General features: G+C 43.0%; 1 protein-coding gene across 1 annotated transcript; it reads left to right on the top strand.

The window, feature by feature from the left end:
- Positions 1-3,233: 3,233 nt before the first annotated feature.
- Positions 3,234-24,456, top strand: slc26a10 (solute carrier family 26 member 10). Its single transcript, XM_029722518.1, has 18 exons — positions 3,234-4,197; positions 5,113-5,223; positions 11,802-11,959; positions 12,237-12,401; positions 12,774-12,926; positions 13,052-13,134; positions 13,248-13,395; positions 13,701-13,814; positions 13,984-14,061; positions 14,246-14,341; positions 14,503-14,609; positions 17,464-17,533; positions 18,505-18,684; positions 18,784-18,838; positions 22,755-22,843; positions 22,974-23,028; positions 23,376-23,482; positions 23,638-24,456. Exons 1-18 carry the CDS (start codon positions 3,930-3,932, stop codon positions 23,674-23,676), a joined length of 2,076 nt encoding a protein of 691 aa, XP_029578378.1. The 5' UTR covers positions 3,234-3,929; the 3' UTR covers positions 23,677-24,456.
- The last annotated feature ends 366 nt before the right edge of the window (positions 24,457-24,822 follow it).

The raw sequence follows: 24,822 nt of genomic DNA, 5'->3' as shown, positions 1-24,822 counted from the left end.
ATGGTGTCCTGGTGTGGAAGTTACATAAAGAGTTATGACAGAGAGCAAGAACCTTCAATCCCTGTCTGAGCATGCACAATCAGCAGATACATGACGGACAAGGACTGATAAAGGAGTAGATAAAACCAAACAGAGTGGTGTGGTGGGCCCAAATGGGATGGAGAGGAGAGAGGCGCATGGGGAGTAAGTGAGAGGAAAAGGATGGGAGAGGTACAGCAAAGAGACGAGACCTGGACGAGACAGGGACATGAGGCCTAGGCAGGAGAGGTGAGCCGCCATCCTCGCCTCCCGCCAGGCCCGCCATCCTCATAGACAAGGTCAGATCCAAAGGACAGAGCCACTGCGGGGAGGGGGTCACCATAAAGGAGATAAGCAACAATAGGAGGAACTATAGCACACAAAATCACTGGAGAGTCACGACCCCTCCCAGGCAGAGAAGAATGGAAAAACCCTGCGCATAACAGTCCTTCTTAACCCAGGGGGAGCAAGACGGAGGAGGACACACACTGAGGACACGCATGCAGGCAGGCACACACACACTCACTAAGGAGGAGATGGGGGAGACAGCACGGGTTTTATTTTTAATAATGTAATTAATGTTTACGCAACAAGGAAAGTGGGATCATAGGAAGACTCTGCCAAGCATAACTCTTGCCAAGCCATCTAAGGCTATTTTGGTACGACCCTTAGAACTCCCCACACCAGTCTTTTCTGTTGCTGTTCCAAGACTTTGTTTCATACAAATAATGATTACGCATCTTCAAAATGAAAAAAAATCACCCTCTATTGAAATAATGGGTCCCACTTTAAACAAACCACAACTTATAAAAGCTTTATAGAGCTTTCATAAAATCTTCATAAACACTGTTTCCCCTGCTAAATCGTTGCCGCCACTCCTCAAAAAAACAAAAAAAATGTATTGCGAATTAAGCTCCTTTTCTTCTTACCCGGAGGCTAATGAATTCATGGGTACAATGTTTATGTCTCCGCATGCAGTTTGAAGGAAGGTGCTAACTAGCGTTAGCCAGCTAGCATGCTAGCTGTTCCTGTAGACTTCCAGTCATAGTTAGCAATGGCTCACGAAACTACCTTCAACTTCCTTCAAACTGCACACAGAGACATACAAATGTTGCACTATTCCTTTAAGATCCGAGTGACAAGTTACAACATATATTTGTAGCAAACAGAGCAAGCAGTGGTGCGAATGAGAGCCACGAGCACACAGACACCTGTTACTCCTCATCATCTCCCTACCGTGCAGTGGCGTGCATTGATTATATTTCAGATGTTGTCAAACATAATTACATTTTCATGCATTTTGGAGTAGAATGTATTTTTTTAAAGTCAGCAGAAGGGACCTTCTCAATGTGGTTGTACAAAAAAAATATCCCCTGGGGCATGATTCTGGAACCCCCCGCTGCGAAGGGCACCCACCCCCTTAGCCACAGCGGCTGAAAAAAAATACTAGGGGAAACACTGAACACTACCATAGGCTAGATGCTTCACAAATACTTTTTAAGTACTACAACATAAGCTGTGACTTAGTAACTGAATGTACTGGAAACTCATTTGGATGTCCATCTTGATTCAATTGTAAATATGAGCTCGCCTTTATGGATCAGTCTGTCACTCTGGTATTTACATTGTCATTGTTTAAGCTTTATTGTGACCTGTCTACAAGTCTATGTCTTGGAAAGCAGTCTAGCTTTGGGGGTTAACCAGACCATGCTTCATATCCTCTTCCATTCAACACATTGTTCCTTTTCACTGCTGATTAATATCTTGTTTAAACAGCCACAAGACAACACCACGCCGTCAATGTGTTCAGACATTCTCTAGAGCTGATCAACACAATGGACACATTCCTCACACACACACACACACACACACACACACACACACACAAATTAAAGTAATGTAGGATTTTCTGAAGAAAAACATCCCTCCACGGGCACCACTTTGCTGTTTATTTTGTTAATTTAAAGTGGAGACACAATTTGGAATGTATCCAGTCTACACTCTTTATGCATCGTACTGTGAGACCCCACGCCCGGCCCCAAACCCTCCTTGGCTCCAAAGCTTCACTCAGCTTATTGAGCAATTTGATTTCACCCATGAAATAACAATGTGGTAAAAAAAAGGTTTTCATAACATGATCTTTTGCTCACTTTATGTAACATCAACGTTAATAACATCATTGCAAGAAAATGTGGACATTGATGGGGGCCACCACATTTGACCTCTTAGAGATTCTCTCAAATATCGCTCTGAAATGAGTTAGGGTGAGGGTGCCCAAAAATCTCATTAGCATAGGCCATTAGTCACAGGTCAAACTTAAATTTTTGGGGGGTTTTATATGCGAGGTCACATTAATGAACATCTGTCCATGTTCAAGCCCAAACTTTCCCGCCACTGGCATCATTACTGTGTGTTGGCCTGGTCTGTGTGCACGTACGACAGTGAAAGGACGTGGCCTGTGCCTGGTGCCCTGGATGTGTGTACCTTTGCACGGATTTGGAGCCCAGCACCACTTTCCACTTTGGTAGGGTGGAGCTCATTCATTCATCGGACCCAACACTGGGCTTTAACCAAAAATAAATCCTCCCTTCGTTTTACATTGTATCATTGTTTATTTTTCACTAGGCTCTCACTGAACAACCGCTTATTAGATTGCAATCTACCACTCCCTCATTGAATACGCTAGCCTATAATGCAGTGGGATTTGGTGGTGTTAGCCAAGCTTAGTGACCTGCACCACGTTCACTCACTCTGCTGCTCAACAGACACGTTTCACTCTCCGGACTCAATGGACAGGGGAAACTGCCACCCATTTCTGATGACGGAGGATATTTTGTATACGACTGCTTCAATCTGGACGTGCTAGAAAAACGCATCCACGAATTACCTGCGTCACAACTTCGAACAACTTTTTTTTTTTTACCGAATTGCAACAGCAAAGCTCGCTACATTACTTCCAAACTGGAGATAATAATAATCATTTTGGTAAAGGTCTGAAAAGTCTCAAATCTGACAAAGAAAGACATACGTTTGACTCCCCTCTCATCTCTCTCTGAAAATCAGAGGAGAACTTCATCGCACACAAAACGCTCACTCATCATTCGAGTCAAGGTGTGTTTTGATCAGTGGACCGCAAGCAGCTCAACGTGTCTGGTTACATTTCACAGAACAGGGTTCTCTTGTCTCTCTTTCCCGATCAGACTAATTATGTATGGGCAGTGGCAATCACAGGGTTTCTCAGGCCTATTCCCTATGGGCTATGGTGATTTAAACACCCCAGAGACAAGAGCTATTATACAGAAATCAATCCTTCTCGGGAAATGACCACCACTTATAATTGCTAATAGATATGGTTAGAGGTTACACTATACCTCCACTTTAGCAACAATACCACTTTGATCTCAGTGGAGTTTTACACAGAGCTGTACAGTGTATGACTTTTAAGAGGAAACTAGGCTCTTGGAGTAGTTAAGTATACTGTGGGTGCGTGTCTGGTGAAGTCAATTGGTGGGGGTGGTTTGTGTAATAGCAGGAAAGGAGGAATAAGAGTATGGGTCACATTTTTTTTCTTCTGAAGTATAAAGTTGGTAGCAGTAGGACCCTGCAGATTGTTATGGACCAGACATGCATCAACACAAACGTTGGACACAAGCACACCTTTATGGGGTCTCTGCCAGGGACAAGGATGTAGGCTAAGAAAGAAACCCCAAAGAAAGTTCAACACAATAACAAAAAGTTTCAGCATTGGCTGCCAAACACCAGACAGGAAAATTCGATGGTTTCTGATGTCAAACTAGAGACAGATTCCTACGATATATGACAAGCAGTAGCGACCGCATATTTTCTGCCTCATCTTCTCAGATTACTACTAGTTTCAACAAGACAACGTAAACACTCACCTGGAGGACAAGATGAGCGCTTCAGTGGCTGTATACCGAAATATTTACACCGAGGACCGGTTCAGACAGTCGTACGGTACCGAGGACAAGCCCCGTGGAGGTGGTCAACGGTTTCGGGAGAAGATCGCGGAACGGTGCAGGTGTTCCCGTGAAGCATGTCTTCACCTGTTGAGGGAACGAGTTCCCATTTTTAACTGGCTGCCGAAGTACAGGCTGAAAAAATGGATATTAGGAGATACAATAGCGGGACTAACAGTTGGTATACTTCACATTCCACAAGGTGAGTACATTTTTAAGTGAATATTGTGAGCAAATGTTTATTGTAGTAAATTGATGTCGTTTGGTGTCGACTTACCATCTTTACAAACTATTTTGTTACAACTAACCTTTTCCCCAATTCTGTGATGACGTTTTATTTTTCACGTGTCACTGTTTTGGCAGTAATTACTAATCAATCGTGTGTTTGATTGATTTTAAGAAGATTTTGTCAAATTGCTAATGTAAACGAAATAAACACCTTTAAATATGGACTTTTTGTTAACTCCAGATAATTGGTCAATGCTATCCGGTTCCTTGGGGACGTCCCCACACTAAACCCCAACCTTAACCCATACTCTTACACTAACCATAAGCCTAACCCTAACCCTTACATTAATAATTTCAAATGTCAACTTCAATGGAGTATGGACCTCCTAAGGATCCCGGATAGCACAGAGTCCAGTTTATTTATACATTTGAATGTATATTTTACAATATGCCATTCACACACACACACACACACACACACACACACACACACACACACACACACACACACACACACACACACACACACACACACACACACACACACACAAAATGTACAAAATAATATTGTTACAAAATGTAAAACGTATTCAATGTATTATCATCTGAGCTTGACAGGAAAAATGGAACCTCAAAAATGTAATCTCAATGGATGTTACTAACTTTGCACAACATGGTTTATTCAGATAAAGGAGTCAAGAAATTACCAGCATTGAAAGTAGTAATACAGTAATAACAGGTGTTATTTCATAGCATTTATTGGCAACATTATTTACCACGATATCAAAGCCTTTTTATCTGAAAATGACACCAATTACTCATGTAGCCACAGGTGTATGTGATGGCAACCGATTGGAGCCTAATATCTTGTTTCTCTTCCTGAAAACAGGTATGGCCTTTGCCTTACTGACGTCAGTGGCGCCCATCTATGGCCTCTACACCTCCTTCTTCCCTGTGGTCCTCTACATGCTGTTTGGCACAGGGCGGCATGTGTCCACTGGTATACACACACTGATATTATACATTTAGGACTGGAGCCTGACAAATGTATATGGATAGGACGCACAATGTGCCTGTGATAAATCCTCTGCGTGTGACAGCTACTGGGTTTGAACCAGGGTCTCCACCGCCCCATAAGACTGTATTAGCCCCCTGAGCTAAAGTCAAAGGTAATCAACATAGTTTTTTAGTTTTAGTTTGATTTATTCACACACAAAAGACAAGTGAAAGACGAAGTACAGATAAAAACAAGGTAAATAGGTGTGCAGGTAAGGTTGGAAACCCAAGAGGGCTTAAATGACCCCCCCCACACACACACGAACACACAAACACACAAAAAGAGCAGTATAAACAGTGCCTAGTGAAAGCCTATACAACCCTTGAACATTCTTCACATTTTGCTGCCATAAAATGAATCTAAACATGATTAAATTGGTGTCAGCTTCATGTTATGGGTATGCTTGCCACCGTCAGGGACTGGGGAGTTTGTCAGGAGAAAAATAAATATGAAAGGAGTAAAGCCCATGTAGAAAATTAGAGGAAAACCAGATATCAGTCTTTTGAAAACCTTGGGATAGAGTTTTATTTTTCAGCGGGACAATTACACATATTTTAATGCCAAAGACACACTAGAATGGCTTTCCAAGAAGTGTGGAGTGTTCCTGAGTGGTCCAGTCTTAGTCCTTAGTACAGAGACAAGGTTTAAATATTGCTGTCCATCAATGAATCACAACCACATTTACTGAGCTTGAGAAATGTTGACAAAAACAATAGATAAATGTTGCCCTAAGTTGTGCAAAGTTAGTAGAATCTTATTCAAAATGATTACCTGTTGTAATGGCTGCCGAAGGCGCTTCCACCATCAAATCAAACCAAATTGTATTGGTCACATACACTTGTTTTGCTGATGTTATGATTGTGCTTCTAGTTCCGACAGTGCAGCAATATCTGACAAGTAATATCTAACAATTTCACAACAAATACCTAATACACACAAATGGAATACCTAATACACACAAATCGAATTAAGAATATATAAATATATGGATGAGCAATGTCAGAGCGGCATAGACTAAGATACAGTAGATAGTAAAGAATAGAGTATATACATATGGAATGAGTAATGCAAGAAATGTAGACATCATTAAAGTTACATTATTAAAGTGACTAGTGTTCCATTTATTAAAGTGGCCAATGATTTCAAATCTTTGTATGTAGGCATGTATTAACTCTGGGGAGTGAAGAATTACGCAATCAAGACAGCTTAGTTGTTTTTTAATTTCAATGTGTAGTAGATTGTGTATATCGGTAGCAAAAAAAACCCACATTTATTCCCTTTATACTACGGACTGTATTCAGGGAATTCGGAAAGTATTCAGACCCCTTGACTTTTTCCACATTTTGTTACTTTACAGCCTTATTCAAAAATGTATTAAATCAATCTACATACAATACCCCATAATGAAAAAGCATTTACGTAAGTATTGACACCCTTTACTCAGTACTTTGTTGAAGCACCTTTGGCAGCGATTACAGCCTTAAGTCTTCTTGGGTGGGACGCTATAAGCTTGGCACACCTGGATTTGGGGAGTTTCTCCCATTCTCCTCTACAGATCCTCTCAAGCTCTGTCAGGTTGGATCGGGAGCGTCGCTGCACAGCTATTTTCAGGTCTCTCCAGAGATGTTCGATCGGGTTCAAATCCAGGTTCTGGCTGGGCCACTCAAGGACATTCAGAGACTTATCTTGAAGCCACTCCTGCGTTGTCTTTGGCTGTGTGCTTAGGGTTGTTGTCCTGTTGGAAGGTGAACCTTCGCTTCAGTCTGAGGTCCTGAGCGCTCTGGAGCAGGTTTTGATCAAGGATCTTTCTGTACATTGCTCCGTTCATTTTTCCCTTGATCCCTCGACTAGTCTCCCAGTCCCTGCGCTGAAAAACATCCCCACAGCATGAATTTGCCACCACTATGCTTCACCGTAGGGATGTTGCCAAGTTTCCTCCAGACGTGACTCTTGGCATTGGTTTCATCAGACCAAAGAATCTTCTTTCTCATGGTCTCAGAGTCTTTTAGGTGCATTTCGGCAAACTCCAAGCGGGCTGTCAAGTGCCTTTTGTTACGAACCGGCTTGTAGCCGGTAACAAAGATGGAGACAACACAGAGATAAAGAAATAACAAACATATTTATTAAATAAAGTGAACTATATCCAAGTAACAATGGTGTGTGTAGTCAGTAGCGTAAGTGAGTGGATGCGTGCATAGATGGTGATAATGACGGGTGTTGAGAGGTGCCAAAATAAACAAACACAAAGAAGCCCTAAAATGCCACAACCAAAAACAACAGTGTCTCCTGGATATATGGGGGAAAGGTGTACAGTCGTGGTCAAAAGTTTTGACGACACAAATATACATTTTCACAAAGTCTGCTGCCTCAGTTTGTATGATGGCAATTTGCATATACTCCAGAATGTTATGAAGAGTGATCAGATGAATTGCAATTAATTGCAAAGTCCCTCTTTGCCATGCAAATGAACTGAATCCCAAAATAACATTTCCACTGCATTTCAGCCCTGCCACAAAAGGACCAGCTGACATCATGTCAGTGATTCTCTCATTAACACAGGTGTGAGTGTTGACAAGGACAAGGCTGGAGATCACTCTGTCACGCTGACTGAGTTCAAATAACAGACTGGAAGCTTCAAAAGGAGGGTGGTGCTTGTTCTTCCTCTGTCAACCATGGTTACCTGCAAGGAAACACGTGCCGTCATCATTGCTTTGCACAAAAAGGGCTTCACAGGCAAGGATATTGCTGCCAGTAAGATTGCACCTAAATCAACCATTTATCGGATCATCAAGAACTTCAAGGAGAGCAGTTCAATTGTTGTGAAGAAGGCTTCAGGGCGCCCAAGAAAGTCCAGCAAGTGCCAGGACCGTCTCCTAAAGTTGATTCAGCTGCGGGATCCGGGCACCAACAGTACAGAGCTTGCTCAGTAATGGCAGCGGGCAGGTGTGAGTGCATCTGCACGCACAGTGAGGCGAAGACTTTTGGAGGATGGCCTGGTGTCAAGAAGGGCAGCAAAGAAGCCACTTCTCTCCAGGAAAAAGATCAGGGACAGACTGATATTCTGCAAAAGGTACAGGGATTGGACTGCTGAGGACTGGGGTAAAGTAATTTTCTCTGATGAGTTCCCTTTCCGATTGTTTGGGGCATCCGGAAAAAAGCTTGTCCGGATAAGACAAGGTGAGCACTACCATCAGTCCTGTGTCATGCCAACAGTAAAGCAGCCTGAGACCATTCATGTGTGGGGTTGCTTCTCAGCCAAGGGAGTGGGCTCACTCACATTTTTGCCTAAGAACACAGCCATGAATAAAGAATCGTACCAACGCATCCTCCGAGAGCAACTTCTCCCAACCATCCAGGAACAGTTTGGTGACGAACAATGCCTTTTCCAGCATGATGGAGCACCTTGCCATAAGGCAAAAGCGATAACTAAGTGGCTCGGGGAACAAAACATCGATATTTTGGGTCCATGGCCAGGAAACTCCCCAGACCTTAATCCCATTAAGAACTTGTGGTCAATCCTCAAGAGGCGGGTGGACAAACAAAAACCCACAAATTCTGACAAACTCCAAGCATTGATTATGCAAGAATGGGCTGCCATCAGTCAGGATGTGGCCCAGAAGTTAATTGACAGCATGCCAGGGTGGATTGCAGAGGTCTTGAAAAATATGGGTCAACACTGCAAATATTGACTCTTTGCATCAACTTCATGTAATTGTCAATAAAAGCCTTTGACACTTATGAAAGGTTTGTAATTATACTTCAGTATTCCATAGTAACATCTGACAAAAATATCTAAAGACACTGAAGCAGCAAACGTTGTGGAAATTAATATTTGTGTCATTCTCAAAACTTTTGGCCACGACTGTATTTATCCCCAGGACACACCTGAGCCCATGTGTGTTCCATTTCGCAGACGACCCTCCCAGTTCCGCCCTACATCCTCCTATTAAGGAAAACAAGAGCAAAGAGAAAGAATTCGGCTGACAGAGTGGGAGGGTCGTCGCATTCCTATCCATAAAACTGGGGGCCACCAAGGACTCCGGAACACCACAGCAATCAAGCATACATGAACACAAACGAAATGCTGTCCTAGTAAACGCTACCCCACTGCCCCAGCCAACTACATCCGACCCGACATACACCTCGTAGTGTTGTAGCACCCATATAAGTGCTAGCGCTTCTTTTTACACCACGGAGTAGTTCAACTGATAATGGTTAAACTTCTTGGAAAATCAACTAACAGGCCTCTCAACATCAGACACATCTGCTTGCAGCAGGACTGCACCTGCCCCCATGTGACTTGCAACCACCTGCATGTGAATCACATCCACACGCAAGGAGCAGGCAGCACCGGAGTTGAGGTTGACAGAGAGGGGACAAGACGTAAACCTTCTTAGCTTTCAGCAAATCTGTCAGGGGAGCGACCACGGTAGAGAAGTTCCTACAGAAACTATGGTAATAACCAATCATTCCCAAGAAACGCATCAGTTCCTTTTTAGTGGTTGGCGGTAGAAAAGTATCAATAGCTACCACTTTAGCCCGGAAAGGACGCACCTCACCCTGCCCAACCATCTTACCAAGGTACGTAACGGTCGCCTGAGCAAACTCACACTTAGCCAATTTGATAGGGAGGTGACCCGCAGCCAAGCGGTCGAACAAAGCTTGAATACACGCCAGATGCTTCTCCCAAGTATCTGCATAAACCACTACATCGTCCAGATAAACAATACACCCAACCAGACCGGAGACAACCCTGTTCATAAGGCGCTGAGAAGTGGCAGGTGCATTACGCAGGCCGAAACTCACAACCAAATACGAGTACAGACCTGAAGGTGTAATAAAGGCAGAGATTTCATGTGCCCTACACATCAGTGATACCTGCCAATAGCCCTTTAATAGGTCAAACTTGCTCACAAACTTCGCTGCTCCGACCTGATTAACGCAGTCCTATTTCCGAGGAAGAGGAAATTAATCTGGCTTAGTGACACTGTTTACCTTACGGTAGTCCATACAAAATATGTTTGTCCCATCCGGTTTACTGACAAAGATACAGGGAGAAGCCCAGCTGGAGAAAGAAGGCTCTGCCATATCACTCTCCAGCATGTACCTGATCTCAGCATCCAGACAACGCCGTTTCTCTGAAGAAACTCTATAGAACCGCTGACGGATGGGGTCAGCATCCCCAGCGTCAATATCGTGTTCCATCAAGTTTGTACGTGTAGGTGTATCAGAAAACAAAACTGCGAAACTCAGAGTCAGACCAACTGACTCGTCTCGCCTATCAGCCGGTAGATGAGCGAGAAGGCTATCCAAAACATCCAGTGACTCTGAATCTTTCAATCTAGCCTGCAGTACTCAATCGTCAGGACCAGGGACATCCTCCTCACCATGCACGGACATAGCATGACAAAAAGAAGAACCCAGCGGTGTAACCGTACTGGCCAAAAGAACAGGTTTACCGTCCTCTGCGGACTCCCACTCTTCGGCCCCAGAGGAATGTGCGTAATAGGGTTTTAGCAGATGTACATGGCACAGTTGGTGATTTTTCCTCTGTTCAGGAGTGGCAACTAGATCGTTTTGCTCAGTGCACTGGCGCACAACCGTATATGAACCTTGAAACTTTACTGAGGAGTGTCTTCCGTCTGGTGCTACAGAGATGGTTGTCCTTCTGGAAGGTTCTCCCATCTCTACAGAGGAACTCTGGAGCGCTGTCAGAGGGACCATCAGGTTTTTGGTCCACCTCCCTGACCAAGGCCCTTCTCCCCCGATTGCTCAGTTTGGCCGGGCAGCCAGCTCTAGGAAGAGTCTTGGCGGTTTCAAATTTCTTCCATTTAAGAATGATGGAGGCCCCACTGTGTTCTTGGGGACCTTCAATGCTGCAGAAATGTTTTGGTACCCTTCTCCAGATCTATGCCTCCACACAATCCTGTCTCAGCGCTCTACGGACAATTCCTTCGACCTCATGGCTTGGTTTTTGCTCTGACATGCGCTGTCAACTGTGGGACCTTATCTAGACAGGTGTGTGCCTTTCCAAATCATGTCCAATCAATTGAATTTACCACAGGTGGACTCCAATCAAGTTGTAGAAACATCTCAAGGATGATCAATGGAAACAGGATGCACCTGAGCTCAATTTCGAGTCTCATAGAAAAGGGTCTGAATACTTATGTAAATAAGGTAATTCTGTTAGTTTTTTTCAAATACATTTGCTAACATTTCAAAAAAACCTATTTTGCTTTGTCATTGTGGGGTATTGTTTGCAGATATATGAGGAAAACATTTTTTGGATCAATTTCAGAATAAGGATGTAACGTAACAAAATGTGGAAAACTGAAGTGGTCTGATTACTTTCCAAATGCATTGTATATGAACAGAGCCTAGTTCACCAAACCACTTCCGTTGCATCTGTGCTCACACTGATGCCGAGTTGCTTCATTGCTGTGTTGTTGAGCTGCCTGTGTGGCTGTTTTGGTAATGGTGCTGAGCGGTTGAATCACAAACTAACTGTGTCTGTTTCCCAGGTACCTTTGCAGTGGTGAGCCTGATGACAGGCTCAGTGGTGGAACAGCTGGTGCCCACCCCTCTACAGCTCAACTCCTCCAGTCCAGAGGCTGCAGACTTTGAGGCCCAGAGGATTGGGGTTGCCTCCGCTGTAGCCCTACTCTCAGGGATCATGATGGTGAGTGATACATAGGGTTCTCTCTGGTTGAACCTCAAAAGTATTTTCTTCGATTCCCTGCGTCCACTCTTCTCATCGCCGTCTCAAAACTTCAGAGGGAAGCGAGGAGAGCATTGGAGGACAAGATCAGAAGAGCTGCTCTCCTCACTTCCCTATGATGTTTTAAGCAGGAAGCAAGGTAAAGGACAAGTTTGAGATGGCATGGCCCAGTAGATGGAATGGTATTTCTATAGTGTTTAGATGTTGTAGTCCTGACTAAATGTTGTTTGTTTCCCAGCTCTGTATGTTTGGGCTACAGCTGGGTTTCCTCTCTACATACCTGTCAGAGCCCATCGTCAAGGCATTCACCAGCGCTGCAGCCTTCCACGTCACCATCTCACAGCTGCAAAGCATGCTGGGACTGCGGCTCCCCCGCCACACCGGCCCCTTTTCACTCTTCAAGGTCAGCAGTCAGAGAAGGGACAATGATCAGGATAATACAGTGTTCAGTTTACAGTGGTTTGGAGCTCCAGTACGTAGTGGAATTATAATAAAAACGGTTTACTATCATAACCCAGGTTGTCTGAAGGAGAGAAGAAGTCTCAAATAAAAGAGAACTGAGGGAGCTCTCAAAACCTCACTAGGTTCAATTTAACCTTGTAAGAGACACTTGACAATCATAAACACCGGGGTGCGGGAAGAGACAATTGAAACAGTTGCTCCTCTCTTCACTATAACGCGTTCCCCACTGAACCCGCCCTACACCAACATGGCCCGATGAAATACATCACCCCTCGTATGTGTTAACTCATTCCCCCCTGTCTGTGTCCTCCAGACCCTTGCGTCTGTCATAGAGAACCTTCCCCACACCAACATGGCTGAGCTACTGACCTCCCTGGTGTGTCTGGCCATCCTGGTACCGGTCAAAGAAGTCAACATGAGGTTCCGACAGCACCTACGCACACCCATCCCCGTAGAGATCCTCACGGTCAGTCACAAAGAGAACAGTTATTATAATACTGATCATGCTCGATGTAGCTCTGTGTCGCTGTAATGTTTATGACGTGCTTATTGATGTGTTATAACTCAATTTGATGTCTCTCTTTCTCTCAGGTGATAATAGCTACAGGAGTGGCTTATGCTTCCTCTCTGGACTCTAACTATGACGTTCAGATAGTGGGACACATTCCTGCAGGGTAAGCTATCCACTAATTGAGCATCTCCATCTACTGATATCATCATCATCATTTAGCTTCTTTTTATAAACAGAGAGTGAGTGTAAAGTTTTGACCGTGTTTTGACTGTGTAGCTTCCCTAGTCCACGGATGCCTGCCTTGCACAAGTTGCCTGAGGTCGCTGGAGACACGGTCGCCATTACGTTCGTGGGTTATGCTGTGTCTGTCTCACTGGCAATGATCTACGCAGACAAGCACGGCTACTCCATCCAACCCAACCAGGTAGGCTTCAGTGGTCCTCGACTAATATGATTCTGTAGTGCTGGAAAATAAACACTCACTCAAATCTTGTCACCTTCTACAAGGCATTACACGTTTAATGTGGCTTCTGTGTGTGTAATCTGTGAGCTGTGACAAGAAGTCCACCTTTAAGGACAAGTGTTGTCATCATCATCATCATTATCACTACCATCATCATCATCATCGTCGTCATCCCCATCATTGTCATCATCGCCGTCACCGTCATCATCATCACCATTATCAGCAGCATCATCATCATCGTCATCATGTTTGTCTTGTTTCTCCAGGAGCTCCTGGCCCATGGTATCTCCAACACAGTGTCGTCTCTCTTCACCTGTTTCCCCAGCTCAGCCACTCTGGCCACCACCAACATCCTGGAGAGTTCTGGGGGATTCACACAGGTACACACTACTTTATATCGAGCCTACTTTCCAGGCTTTGTCTTTACTTGAATCTATACGGATGACTTTCTAGATGCCCTATTTGTCTGCCTCGCCATTTGCTTCTGGCATGATAATACATTAATTCATTTAAAGTCATGTAATGTTCCCCGTCTCTCTGTCCGTTCAGCTCTCTGGCTTGTTCACCAGTCTGGTGGTTCTGATAGTTCTACTGCTGATTGGACCTCTCTTCTACTTCCTGCCCAAGGTGAGTCAGTGTGTGTCTACTAAATGCTGGCACTGTAAAGGTGGAGGCATACACTACTTACTGCGACAACAGACTTTAGCTAGTTTGTGCAAACAAAAGGACATAAAACGAAATGAAGTGCACTCGTCGTCTGTGTCATTTACTCGTAATGTCCTGATCCACCCTGCTTTACCTCTCTCCCTAGGCAGTGCTGGCCTGTATCAATGTCACCAGCCTGAGACAGATGTTTCTACAGTTCCAGGACCTGCCAGACCTCTGGCGAGTCAGCAAGATTGACTTCGTAAGTCTGTCCGTGTTACCATTGATTTGTGTAAATTTACCACTTTTGGGCAAGTGGTTTAGTGATCAACCCCTGTGAACCAATGTGGCCTGTATATTTGTGACCTTATATGGCCTGTATATGTGTGACCTTATATGGACTGTACTGTATGTTTTTTGCAGGTAGTGTGGCTGGTGACTTGGCTGTCTGTTGTGGTCCTGAATGTCGATATGGGTCTGGCTATTGGAGTGGTCTTCTCAATGATGACAGTCATCTGTCGCACACAGAGGTATGCTATGCCTTCACCCCTTTCAACACAGACAACACAGACACAGTGTATCAATGATTCCGTAGAGCTACAGCCGTTGGAACTGTACAGGTTACTATCGCTAAATGTAAGCAATGTCTAGCCTACGTAACTGCCTGTGTACATCTACAGTATATGCGTCTATTTTTTATTAAATCTGTATTAATTTGATTTCTGCATTCATCAGCAACAATAATCGTCAGCGAAACTATAATTATGCCTTCTAATAATGTGATGCAATTCTCTAGAGACCGCTGTGTGCCGGAATTGAAGTCTCTAGAGTAGAGCACCGTGGATTACTGTCTCTCATAGGGACGAATTAATATCCGTCATAAACCTGTGATATGAACTTGATACACTCACCAAAGGTAGGATTGATACAGTGGCTCAGTTGGTAGAGCATGGTACTTGCAATACCAAGGTTGTGGGTTCGATTCCCACAAGGAACCAGTATGAAAATCTATGTATGCTCTCTCTCCTTTAATTGGCTCTGGATAAGAGTGTCTGCTAAATAAATGTAATGTAAACATAACCAGAGTTAACTTTCAAGATTTTAGCATTATATTGTTGGTCGACTAACAGTATACACTGAGTATACAAAACAGTATGGTAGTAGTTGCCAGGTGCACTGGTTTGTGTCAAGAACTACAACACTGCTGGGTTTTTCATGCTCAACAGTTTCCGGTGTGTATCAAGAATGCTCCATTACCCAAGGGACATCCAGCCAACTTGACACAACTGTGAGAAGCTTTGGAGTCAACGTGGGCCAGCATCCCTATGGAATGCTTTGGACACCTTGTAGAGTCCATGCCCTGACAAAATGAGGCTGTTCTGAGGGCAAAAGGGTGGGGTACAACTAAAGCTGTTGCTGTGACCGTATTACCGCCACACCAGCGGTCACAAGTCAGGGAGGCAGTCAAATTCCACGTGACTGTTTAGTCACAGTAATTAGGCTTCTCCAAGCGCTGATGCTGTTGATGGTCATTAGTAGCCTACCAAACTTGCTAACTGCCAGCTACTCAGCACTCTACTGTCCCTCTAATCACTTTGACATCAATGCAAATGTATTTGAAAATCTAATCAAACACTTCATGACAGCCCATGAGCTCATGTTGCGCAACATTTCTATAGGCTATGTAATTGCGTGAGAAAACAGTGTGATGGCCTCTATTAAAAAGAGGAGGATCAGCTTTCTATAGGTGTAGGCTATACCATTGCCCCTTTTTCGATACAGGTGCATGATAATGGTCCATTCTAAATAAATAAAAATTCACACATATATTATTTAGTATATGTAAAGACAAGATTAAATCAAGAATAGTCTGATGGGTGACAATATTAGCCTATCACTTGTGAATGATGCCCAGTATAAGAAACAATGCTTTTTTTTGCGACTTTTTCTAATCATAATCGCACACCTCATGTAGCCTAGCCCATAAGCCTATATGTTTTAATAAGGTTTGTATCACAACTAAAGTGGCCAGATAACTTCTTAAAATTAAGCACATTAATCTGCTTTACAAGGGGTATAGAGCTGGCATACATAAGCAGCACATCAGTTTCAAGTTTGGGGAAGATAATTTTCACCATAAAAATGCATCTTTATAATAAAAGCATTACATGCATAATTGCATTTGCGGTCACTTTTGATAATGGTTTTCCGCTAATGGAACATTTGTGCTTATAGCCTAGTGTGCGCATTGCTGCGTTTATAATGTGAAGAAATGGCCCAATAGTTTATCAACATTTTAAGCTAAACGTTCTGATCTGAAATGCACCTCGGAATTGGAAAAGGACGCGTGCAGTTGCGTCCCCGATGTGTCTGTCTTCACTTGTAGCCTGTGAGAAGAGCCGATGACATGAGCCATGTGAGTGAGAGGTGCTTCGGAGCAGGCAGCACTCAGGGAGAAGGACACAATGGACAATTGGCCGAAAAAGGCATGGATTTTTTTGGGGAAAATTACGGCCACAAAAAGGAGATGCCGTTGTGAAAATCTAGGCATTATCAAGTGCTTGTCAAATTGTGAATGAGAGACTGATGTAGTGTGTACAACCTGCGCAAAAAAACAAAGCAGAGCTCATGCCTTTCAAGCAACTTTTTTCAAATCATCATTAGAGTCACATCATGCAGCCTTAGAATGTATTAAAAATCTAAACATATAGCCCAACGTTTGTAGAACAACTACAGTTACATAAATAACTCTAAATTAAGTATATAGGCATACCTATTTCTTTGTTAACCGCTCAACACAGAATAGCCGCAGGTGCGCATGTCCCTCAATTCGTTTGGAGAAAATATATTTTCTATTTTATTCAGCTTTGTTCAATTGTATTCGTCCTACTATAAAATAAGGCCACCGAATTATAAGCAAATCTTGTCTACTAAATTAACTAGTGCAGCCCACAGCCATTTGGCATGGCCAGATCAGGACCTAAAATAAGGACAACTCAGAGTATGCTACTCTGTTCTTCTGAAATAGACTACATTTTCTTAATATCATGCTTCTTTAGACCCGTCTAAAATAGATCATGGATTTAATGTGAATGTGTAGGCTATATTACATGGATTTATTAGACTTTTTAAAATGTAGATGTTCCAAAGGTCTGCATCAGTGGCTTGTAGGCTATGCGTGGAAGCAAGGAATTGGTAAATGGGTTTGTTAATTAACGGTCAATTACTGTGAGACCGACAGTTATTTCCTTGACAATCACCGGCTGACAAAATTTCGTGACCGCCACAGCCCTAGGCGCAAGTAAATATTAGGAAGTTGTTCCAAACGTTTCGTATACTCAGTGTATGTATACACTCCCACAATAATAACATTGTTTTCCTCAGGGCTGGGTGTTCAGTGCTGGGCAGAGCGAGCAACACAGAGATCTACAGACCTTTAGAGAACCACAACAAGGTGAGAGGAATTCTCCTGTACACACTGGAGAGATCTTTTTCTGGCTGTAAAGATATCATATTAATCACAATACAAATACTTCCAGTGATTCTTGATGTAGATGTGAAGTAAAAACTGCTAGTGTGACGCAATCGTGAGAAACCTTCATTAGTATCATAGTTTCAGACAGTGGTCAATGTAGAGCCCTGCACGGGCATGAATTTTAAAACCGCGCCCTACCCATGCCCGTGAAAGTTCAGGTCCTACCCTACCGAGGTCCGATTGCTTCTGCCCGAAACCCGAAATCAGGAATAACTTCCTCCTTTAATAAATCCATGAACTGCTCCTCTCGGTCACTCGTGCGCCGCTCGCTCTAAGTGCCCTCTGCTCATGGCGGCTCTGAGTCAATGAAAAGACACGAGAGAGCAGTTAGCTGTTAGCTACTTTCCGTCCCTCTAAACTCAGACAAAACTCAAGGAGCATTATTCTTTTCTGAGACATAATCTCTCCTGTCGTATCTTTGACGAGGTTGAAGCACTTCTGACATGTTGTTAGGATGTCAGTCAGGTATGACTCTCCTGCGCAGCAGAGCACGCGCAAATGGCTCAGCTTCAAAATGTTAGCGATCAACTTTAGTGATCCTCGAGCCCTGCCCGTACCCTAGTTATGGATAAAAAACATTGGCCCTACCCGGCCCTAACCCAATTTGTCAGGGCCCGTCGAGCACGTGTCGGGTAGCAGAGCTCTAGATCAATATCTGTAGATGTGTCACCTTGTCCCTTTGAAAACACACCTTATAACTTACTTTAGTTATTGTAAACCGCACTGGATTACAGCGTCTTCTAAATGACTATGTTTTAAAAAAGAGGAGGGTGGGAAGCAAGAAAATAAAATTCAGTCTGCACTCTTTTAAAAAAAAGATACACCTTACAACAAGTGTTGTTTGGGATGAGTGCTCTGTTAACCTGCTTCTCTCTGTCCCCTCTCCTCAGTGCTATGAAGTTCCGGGTGTAAAGATCCTGACATACAACGGGCCCATCTACTACGGCAACCGCAGCTTCTTCAGAGAGGACATGAGTCGTCTGCTGGGCCTCACCCCAGAGAGGATCCGCAGTAGAGAGAAGGCCAGGAAGGCCCTGGAGAAGAGGGAAAGAGAGGCTGTCAACACTGTGGTAAGACTGCACATTATATCTGGGCTAGATCACATGTTGTACATTAGAAAATATAAAAACATTAGTTCTATAACTTACTGGTAATGTCTTTTTTTTCAGGAGAGAGGTGTCGCAAACACGTCATTTTCATCTGAGAATGAGTTCTTTAAATCTGGTGAGTGATAATACATAAAAGTACTGTATATAGTTTGCAGTAATGTAATCTGGGTACAGGGCTACTTACGGTGCATTCGGAAAGTATTCAGACCCCTTGACTTTTTTTCACATTTTGTTACATTACAGCTCATTCTAAAAATGTATTCAATACAGTGGGGGAAAAAAGTATTTGATCCCCTGCTGATTTTGTACATTTGCCCACTGACAAAGAAATGATCAGTCTATAATTTTAATGGTAGGTTTATTTGAACAGTGAGAGACAGAATAACAACAAAAAAATCCAGAAAAACGCATGTCAAAAATTTTATAAATTGATTTGCATTTTAATGAGGGAAATAAGTATTTGACCCCCTCTCAATCAGAAAGATTTCTGGCTCCCAGGTATCTTTTATACAGGTAACGAGCTGAGATTAGGAGCACACTCTTAAAGGGAGTGCTCCTAATCTCAGTTTGTTACCTGTATAAAAGACACCTGTCCACAGAAGCAATCAATCAATCAGATTCCAAACTCTCCACCATGGCCAAGACCAAAGAGCTCTCCAAGGATGTCAGGGACAAGATTGTAGACCTACACAAGGCTGGAATGGGCTACAAGACCATCGCCAAGCAGCTTGGTGAGAAGGTGACAACAGCTGGTGCGATTATTCGCAAATGGAAGAAACACAAAAGAACTGTCAATCTCCCTCAGCCTGGGGCTCCATGCAAGATCTCACCTCGTGGAGTTGCAATGATCATGAGAACGGTGAGGAATCAGCCCAGAACTACACGGGAGGATCTTGTCAATGACCTCAAGGCAGCTGGGACCATAGTCACCAAGAAAACAATTGGTAACACACTACGCCGTGAAGGACTGAAATCCTGCAGCGCCCGCAAGGTCCCCCTGCTCAAGAAAGCACATATACATGCCCGTCTGAAGTTTGCCAATGAACATCTGAATGATTCAGAGGACAACTGGGTGAATGTGTTGTGGTCAGATGAGACCAAAATGGAGCTCTTTGGCATCAACTCAACTCGCCATGTTTGGAGGAGGAGGAATGCTGCCTATGACCCCAAGAACACCATCCCCACCGTCAAACATGGAGGGGGAAACATTATGCTTTGGGGGTGTTTTTCTGCTAAGGGGACAGGACAACTTCAAAGGGATGATGGACGGGACCATGTACCGTCTAATCTTGGGTGAGAACCTCCTTCCCTCAGCCAGAGCATTGAAAATGAGTTGTGGATGGTATTCCAGCATGACAATGACCCAAAACACACGGCCAAGGCAACAAAGGAGTGGCTCACGAAGAAGCACATTAAGGTCCTGGAGTGGCCTAGCCAGTCTCCAGACCTTAATCCCATAGAAAATCTGTGGAGGGAGCTGAAGGTTCGAGTTGCCAAACATCAGCCTCGAAACCTTAATTACTCGGAGAAGATCTGCAAAGAGGAGTGAGACACAATCCCTCCTGAGTTGTGTGCAAACCTGGTGGCCAACTACAAGAAACGTCTGACCTCTGATTGCCAACAAGGGTTTTGCCACCAAGTACTAAGTCATGTTTTGCAGAGGGGGTCAAATACTTATTTCCCTCATTAAAATGCTAATCAATTTATAACATTTTTGACATGCGTTTTTCTGGATTTTTTTGTTGTTAATCTGTCTCTCACTGTTCAAATAAACCTACCATTAAAATTATAGACCGATAATTTCTTTGTCAGTGGGCAAACGTACAAAATCAGCAGGGGATCAAATACTTTTTCCCTCACTGTATACACAATACCCATAATGACAAAGCAAAAACAGGTTTTTAGAAATTTTTGCAAATTTATGAAAAATACTAAAAATGTAATATCACATTTACAGACTGTAAGTATTCAGACCCTTTACTCAGTACTTTATTGAAGCACCTTTGGCAGCGATTACAGCCTTGAGTCTTCTTGGGTATGACGCTACAAGGTTGGCACACCTCTATTTGGGGAGTTTCTCAAATTCTTCTCTGCAGATCCTCTCAAGCTCTGTCAGATTGGATGGGGAGCATCGCTTCACAGCTATTTTCAGGTCTCTCCAGAGATGTTCAATCGGGTTCAAGTTGCTCAAGGACATTCTGGGCCGCTCAAGGACATTCAGAGACTTGTCCTGAAGCCACTCCTGCGTTGTCTTGGCTGTGTGCTTAGGGTTGTTGTCCTGTTGGAAGGTGAACCATCGCCCTAATCTGAGGTCCTGAGCGCTCTGAAGCAAGTTTTCATCAAATAACTCTCTGTACTTTGCTCCATTCATCTTTCCCCCGATCCTGACTAGTCTCCAGGAGCCTGTTTCTAAAAAACATCCCCACAACATGATTCTGCCACCTCCATGCTTCACCGTAGGGATGGTGCCGGGTTTCCTCCAGACATTGACGCTTGGCATTCAGGCCAAAGAGTTCAATATTGGTTTCATCAGACCAGAACATTTTGTTTATCATGGTCTGAGAGTCCTTTAGCTGCTTTTTGGAAAACTCCAAGCGAGCTGTCATGTGCCTTTTACTGAGGAGTGGCTTCCGCTTGCCACTCTACCATAAAGACCTAATTTGTGGAGTGCTACATAGATGGTTGTCTTTCTGGAAGGTTTTCCCATCTCCACAGAGGAACTCTAGAGCTCTGTCAGTGACCATCAGGTTCATGGTCCACCTCCCTGACCAAGGCCCTTCTCCCCCGATTGCTCCGTTTGGCTGGGCGGCAAGCTCTGGGAAGAGTCATGGTAGTTCCAAACTTCTTCCATTTAAGAATGATGGAGGCCACTGTGTTCTTGGGGACCTTCAATGCTGCAGAAATGTTTTGGTACCCTTCCTTAGATCTGTGCCCCGACACAATCCTGCCTCGGAGTTCTACGGATATTTCCTTCGACCGCATGGCTTGGTTTTTGCTCTGACATGCATTGTTAACTGTGGTACCTTATATAGACAGGTGTGTGCCTTTCCAAAACATGTCCAATCAATTAAATTTACCACAGGTGGCCTCCAATCAAGTTGTAGAAACATCTCAAAGATGATCAATGGAAACACTAGGCACCTGAGCTGAATTTCAATTCTCATAGCAAAGGTCTGAATACTTATGTAAATAAGGTATATTTGTTTTTTATTTTTAATACATTTGCAAAAAAAATGTAAAGCCCTGTTTTTACTTTGTCATTATGGGGTATTGTGTATAGTTTAATAATTTTATCAATTTTTAAATAAGGCTGTAACGTAACAAAATGTGGAAAAAGTCAAGGGGTCTGAATACTTTCCAAATGCACTGTAAAGGCCCAGTTTTTCCTTGTGTATTGTATCATATTGAACAATAGCCGATGAAACGAACAATAGCCGATGAAACGAACAATGTAAAAGTGTTCCAAAATCTGATCAGTGTGATCTAGACAGGACCTTCTAATCAGCCTGTTTGAATGGCCGAGAGTTTCAGCTTTCTATGGTGACATCACCAGGTGGTACATTGGTTAATAGACCAATAACAAATAGACTACCAGAACTACCAATAACAGTTTTAAGTTTCTCCCCTCCCCACTCAGACTACTCCCAAGGTATTTTAGTACATTTTTATAGAAAACTATTACAAATTATTTCTGTTACCCAGAAATAATTTGATATTGATATAAAAATGGCTGCATTGGGCCTTTAACTCCCTACCAGTAATACACTGAACTAGTGGTTAGAGCATTGGGCCAGTAAGGTTGCTGGATCGAATCCCTGAGCTGACAAGGTAAACATCTGTTGTTCTGCCCCTGAGCAAGGCAGTTAACCCACTGTTCCCCGGGCGCCGTAGACGTAGATGTCGATTAAGGCAGCCCCCCGCACCTCTCTGATTCAGAGGGGTTAAATGCAGAAGACACATTTCAGTTGAATGCATTCAGTTGTACAACTGACTAGGTATCCCCTTTTCCTTCCCTAATGTTGTCTCTGCAGAAACTGCTGAAAGTGAGGTCCAGGCAGTACTAATAGATTGCAGCAGTGTGATTTTTGTCGATGTTGCTGGAGCCAGACTCTTCATACAGGTGAGAAAAGTAAATTATATAGTATTTTGTTGTGCAGTACCTTCTGCTAGACAAACATACAGTACCTTGTTCTACAGTACTGTATCTTTACTTCTAGTATCAGTGGAATTAATGATGCCTCTTTTTCCAGATATGTATTGAATGCCAGAAAGTTGGGGTTTGCATATATTTGGCCAATTGCAATGGTAAGTTCAACAATTGAATGTATAACGATCATTTCAATAACAATAAGTTAAATAATCCAAAAGTATGTTTAGCAGGAGTCTGATGTGTGATGTAATGTTGAACGGAGAATGTTCAGACTCTAGATCTACAGCACTGACTGAAGTTCTAGAATGTAAAACCTTACCCTACGAGGTCACTGCTGGTTTTCTGTTCTACCTGATCATTTAATGAACCCAATTAGTGTCCAAGGTCTAAATCAGTCCCTGATTAGAGGGGAATCATTTTAAAAAGCAGTGGAACTGGCTTCGAGGTCCAGATTTGAGTTTGAGGGATCTAGAACATTGACAGAAGGTACTCTTCCCGACAGAGAGTGTTCTGAAGATCCTAACCTCCAGTGGACTGATGAACTACATGAACCCACAACACATCTTTGTTACGGTCCACGATGCTGTGATGTACATTCAACAACAGAAGGTACAAAACACAAGCAATGACACGACGTAAAGGCTTGATGAAGAATGCATTTACAGTAATACTGTAATAGAGTAATTATACAGTAATACAGTTTCAATATCTACGGTAATATAGTAACCAAAACCTGTGAACGTGCTTGTTTTTGTTCATGACAGGAGCAAACTCCAGAAAACACTACTACCGTTTGGGTGTGAGATGGTTGGTCGGCCATTTTACACGTCAAGATGAACTGATATGCAGTAATATGCACAATACAGACCAGGGAAAAACATCTCTCCCTCTACAAGGACTGTACATCAAGGTTTGTTCCTGGTCTAAGACAGGTGCAGTGCTGTGTTAATGTGTATACTAGTATGCCATGATTGGGCTTCAAGAAGGGAGCAGCGTATTGTAGCATTTCAGTATGAAATTAAGGGTCAATCCCAGTATTTGAAATAAGTATTTGAAGGACCAATACTGAAGAGACTTGCACAAATGATCACAACAGTGGCAGAGCACGTATGACGCATAAAGCACTCCTGGTACTCCTGCTACTTACTGGGATCCAGGAGAAGAGACCAATGAGAGATGTTTATCTACTACAATAACCCTAGTAAACACAAATATATACATTATTTGATTATTATCTGTTAAAACATTGCTTATTATATCTGAATGCTGGAAAAAATAGTGGCCTACCATTACTGGTATTTATTTTGTAATTCTGTAATACAAAAGTGAGTATTATTCCAATGAATAAAATGCACTGAATGCTTTCTTAAAAGGGAGATATGTATATTCACATGAAATAATGCCTTATGTGTTGTAAATGTATATTTCTGTGTACTGTACATTGTGTTTATAATGAAATGCACTGCAGAAAATGAATGAAGTTACGTACAGATACCTGTATTGTCTGCAACTGTGATATCCTCCTGCAGTTTTTGTAATACTTTTATTGAGTTCTTTTACAATAAACATGCTCAAAATGTACAGCTTACCTGGTCACTTTTACATTTGTGGGATTTAGCAATGCTGATTATGGTGCATTGTCCCTGCCAACTAGACAAGTTAAATTCATGAAGTACAAACAACCAGATTTTGACAAAATATTTTATTATATATATTTTTTAAATCTAATACTGTACACACAAACAGACTAGTTTACATTTCTAATTATTTCACTGAAGTCCCAATTTAACCCAGAGAGACTGAAGGTGGAATGTTAGGCATGCCTGTCTGATTGACAGATTGGGAAGAAGACAAAAGAGTCTTTGGTTTTGTTCAATGGGTCAGTGTGTCAGACAGTGAAGAAATGGGGCATACTGTTAGCCCCTCTGAAATGTACAGCAATACAAAGG

Source organism: Salmo trutta, chromosome 30 (assembly GCF_901001165.1).
Source record: "Salmo trutta chromosome 30, fSalTru1.1, whole genome shotgun sequence".
Taxonomy (NCBI): domain Eukaryota; kingdom Metazoa; phylum Chordata; class Actinopteri; order Salmoniformes; family Salmonidae; genus Salmo; species Salmo trutta.
The sequence above is the reverse complement of the archived record's forward strand: the minus strand, read 5'-3'. Positions and strand labels throughout refer to the sequence as shown.

Coding starts and splice junctions, on each gene's coding strand:
- slc26a10 (XM_029722518.1), top strand. CDS start 3,930: ATGAGCGCTTCAGTGGCTGTATACCGAAATATTTACACCGAGGACCGG. Junction 12,927..13,051: donor TCCCCGTAGAGATCCTCACG/GTCAGTCACAAA, acceptor TCTTTCTCTCAG/GTGATAATAGCTACAGGAGT. Junction 17,534..18,504: donor CTTTAGAGAACCACAACAAG/GTGAGAGGAATT, acceptor CCCTCTCCTCAG/TGCTATGAAGTTCCGGGTGT.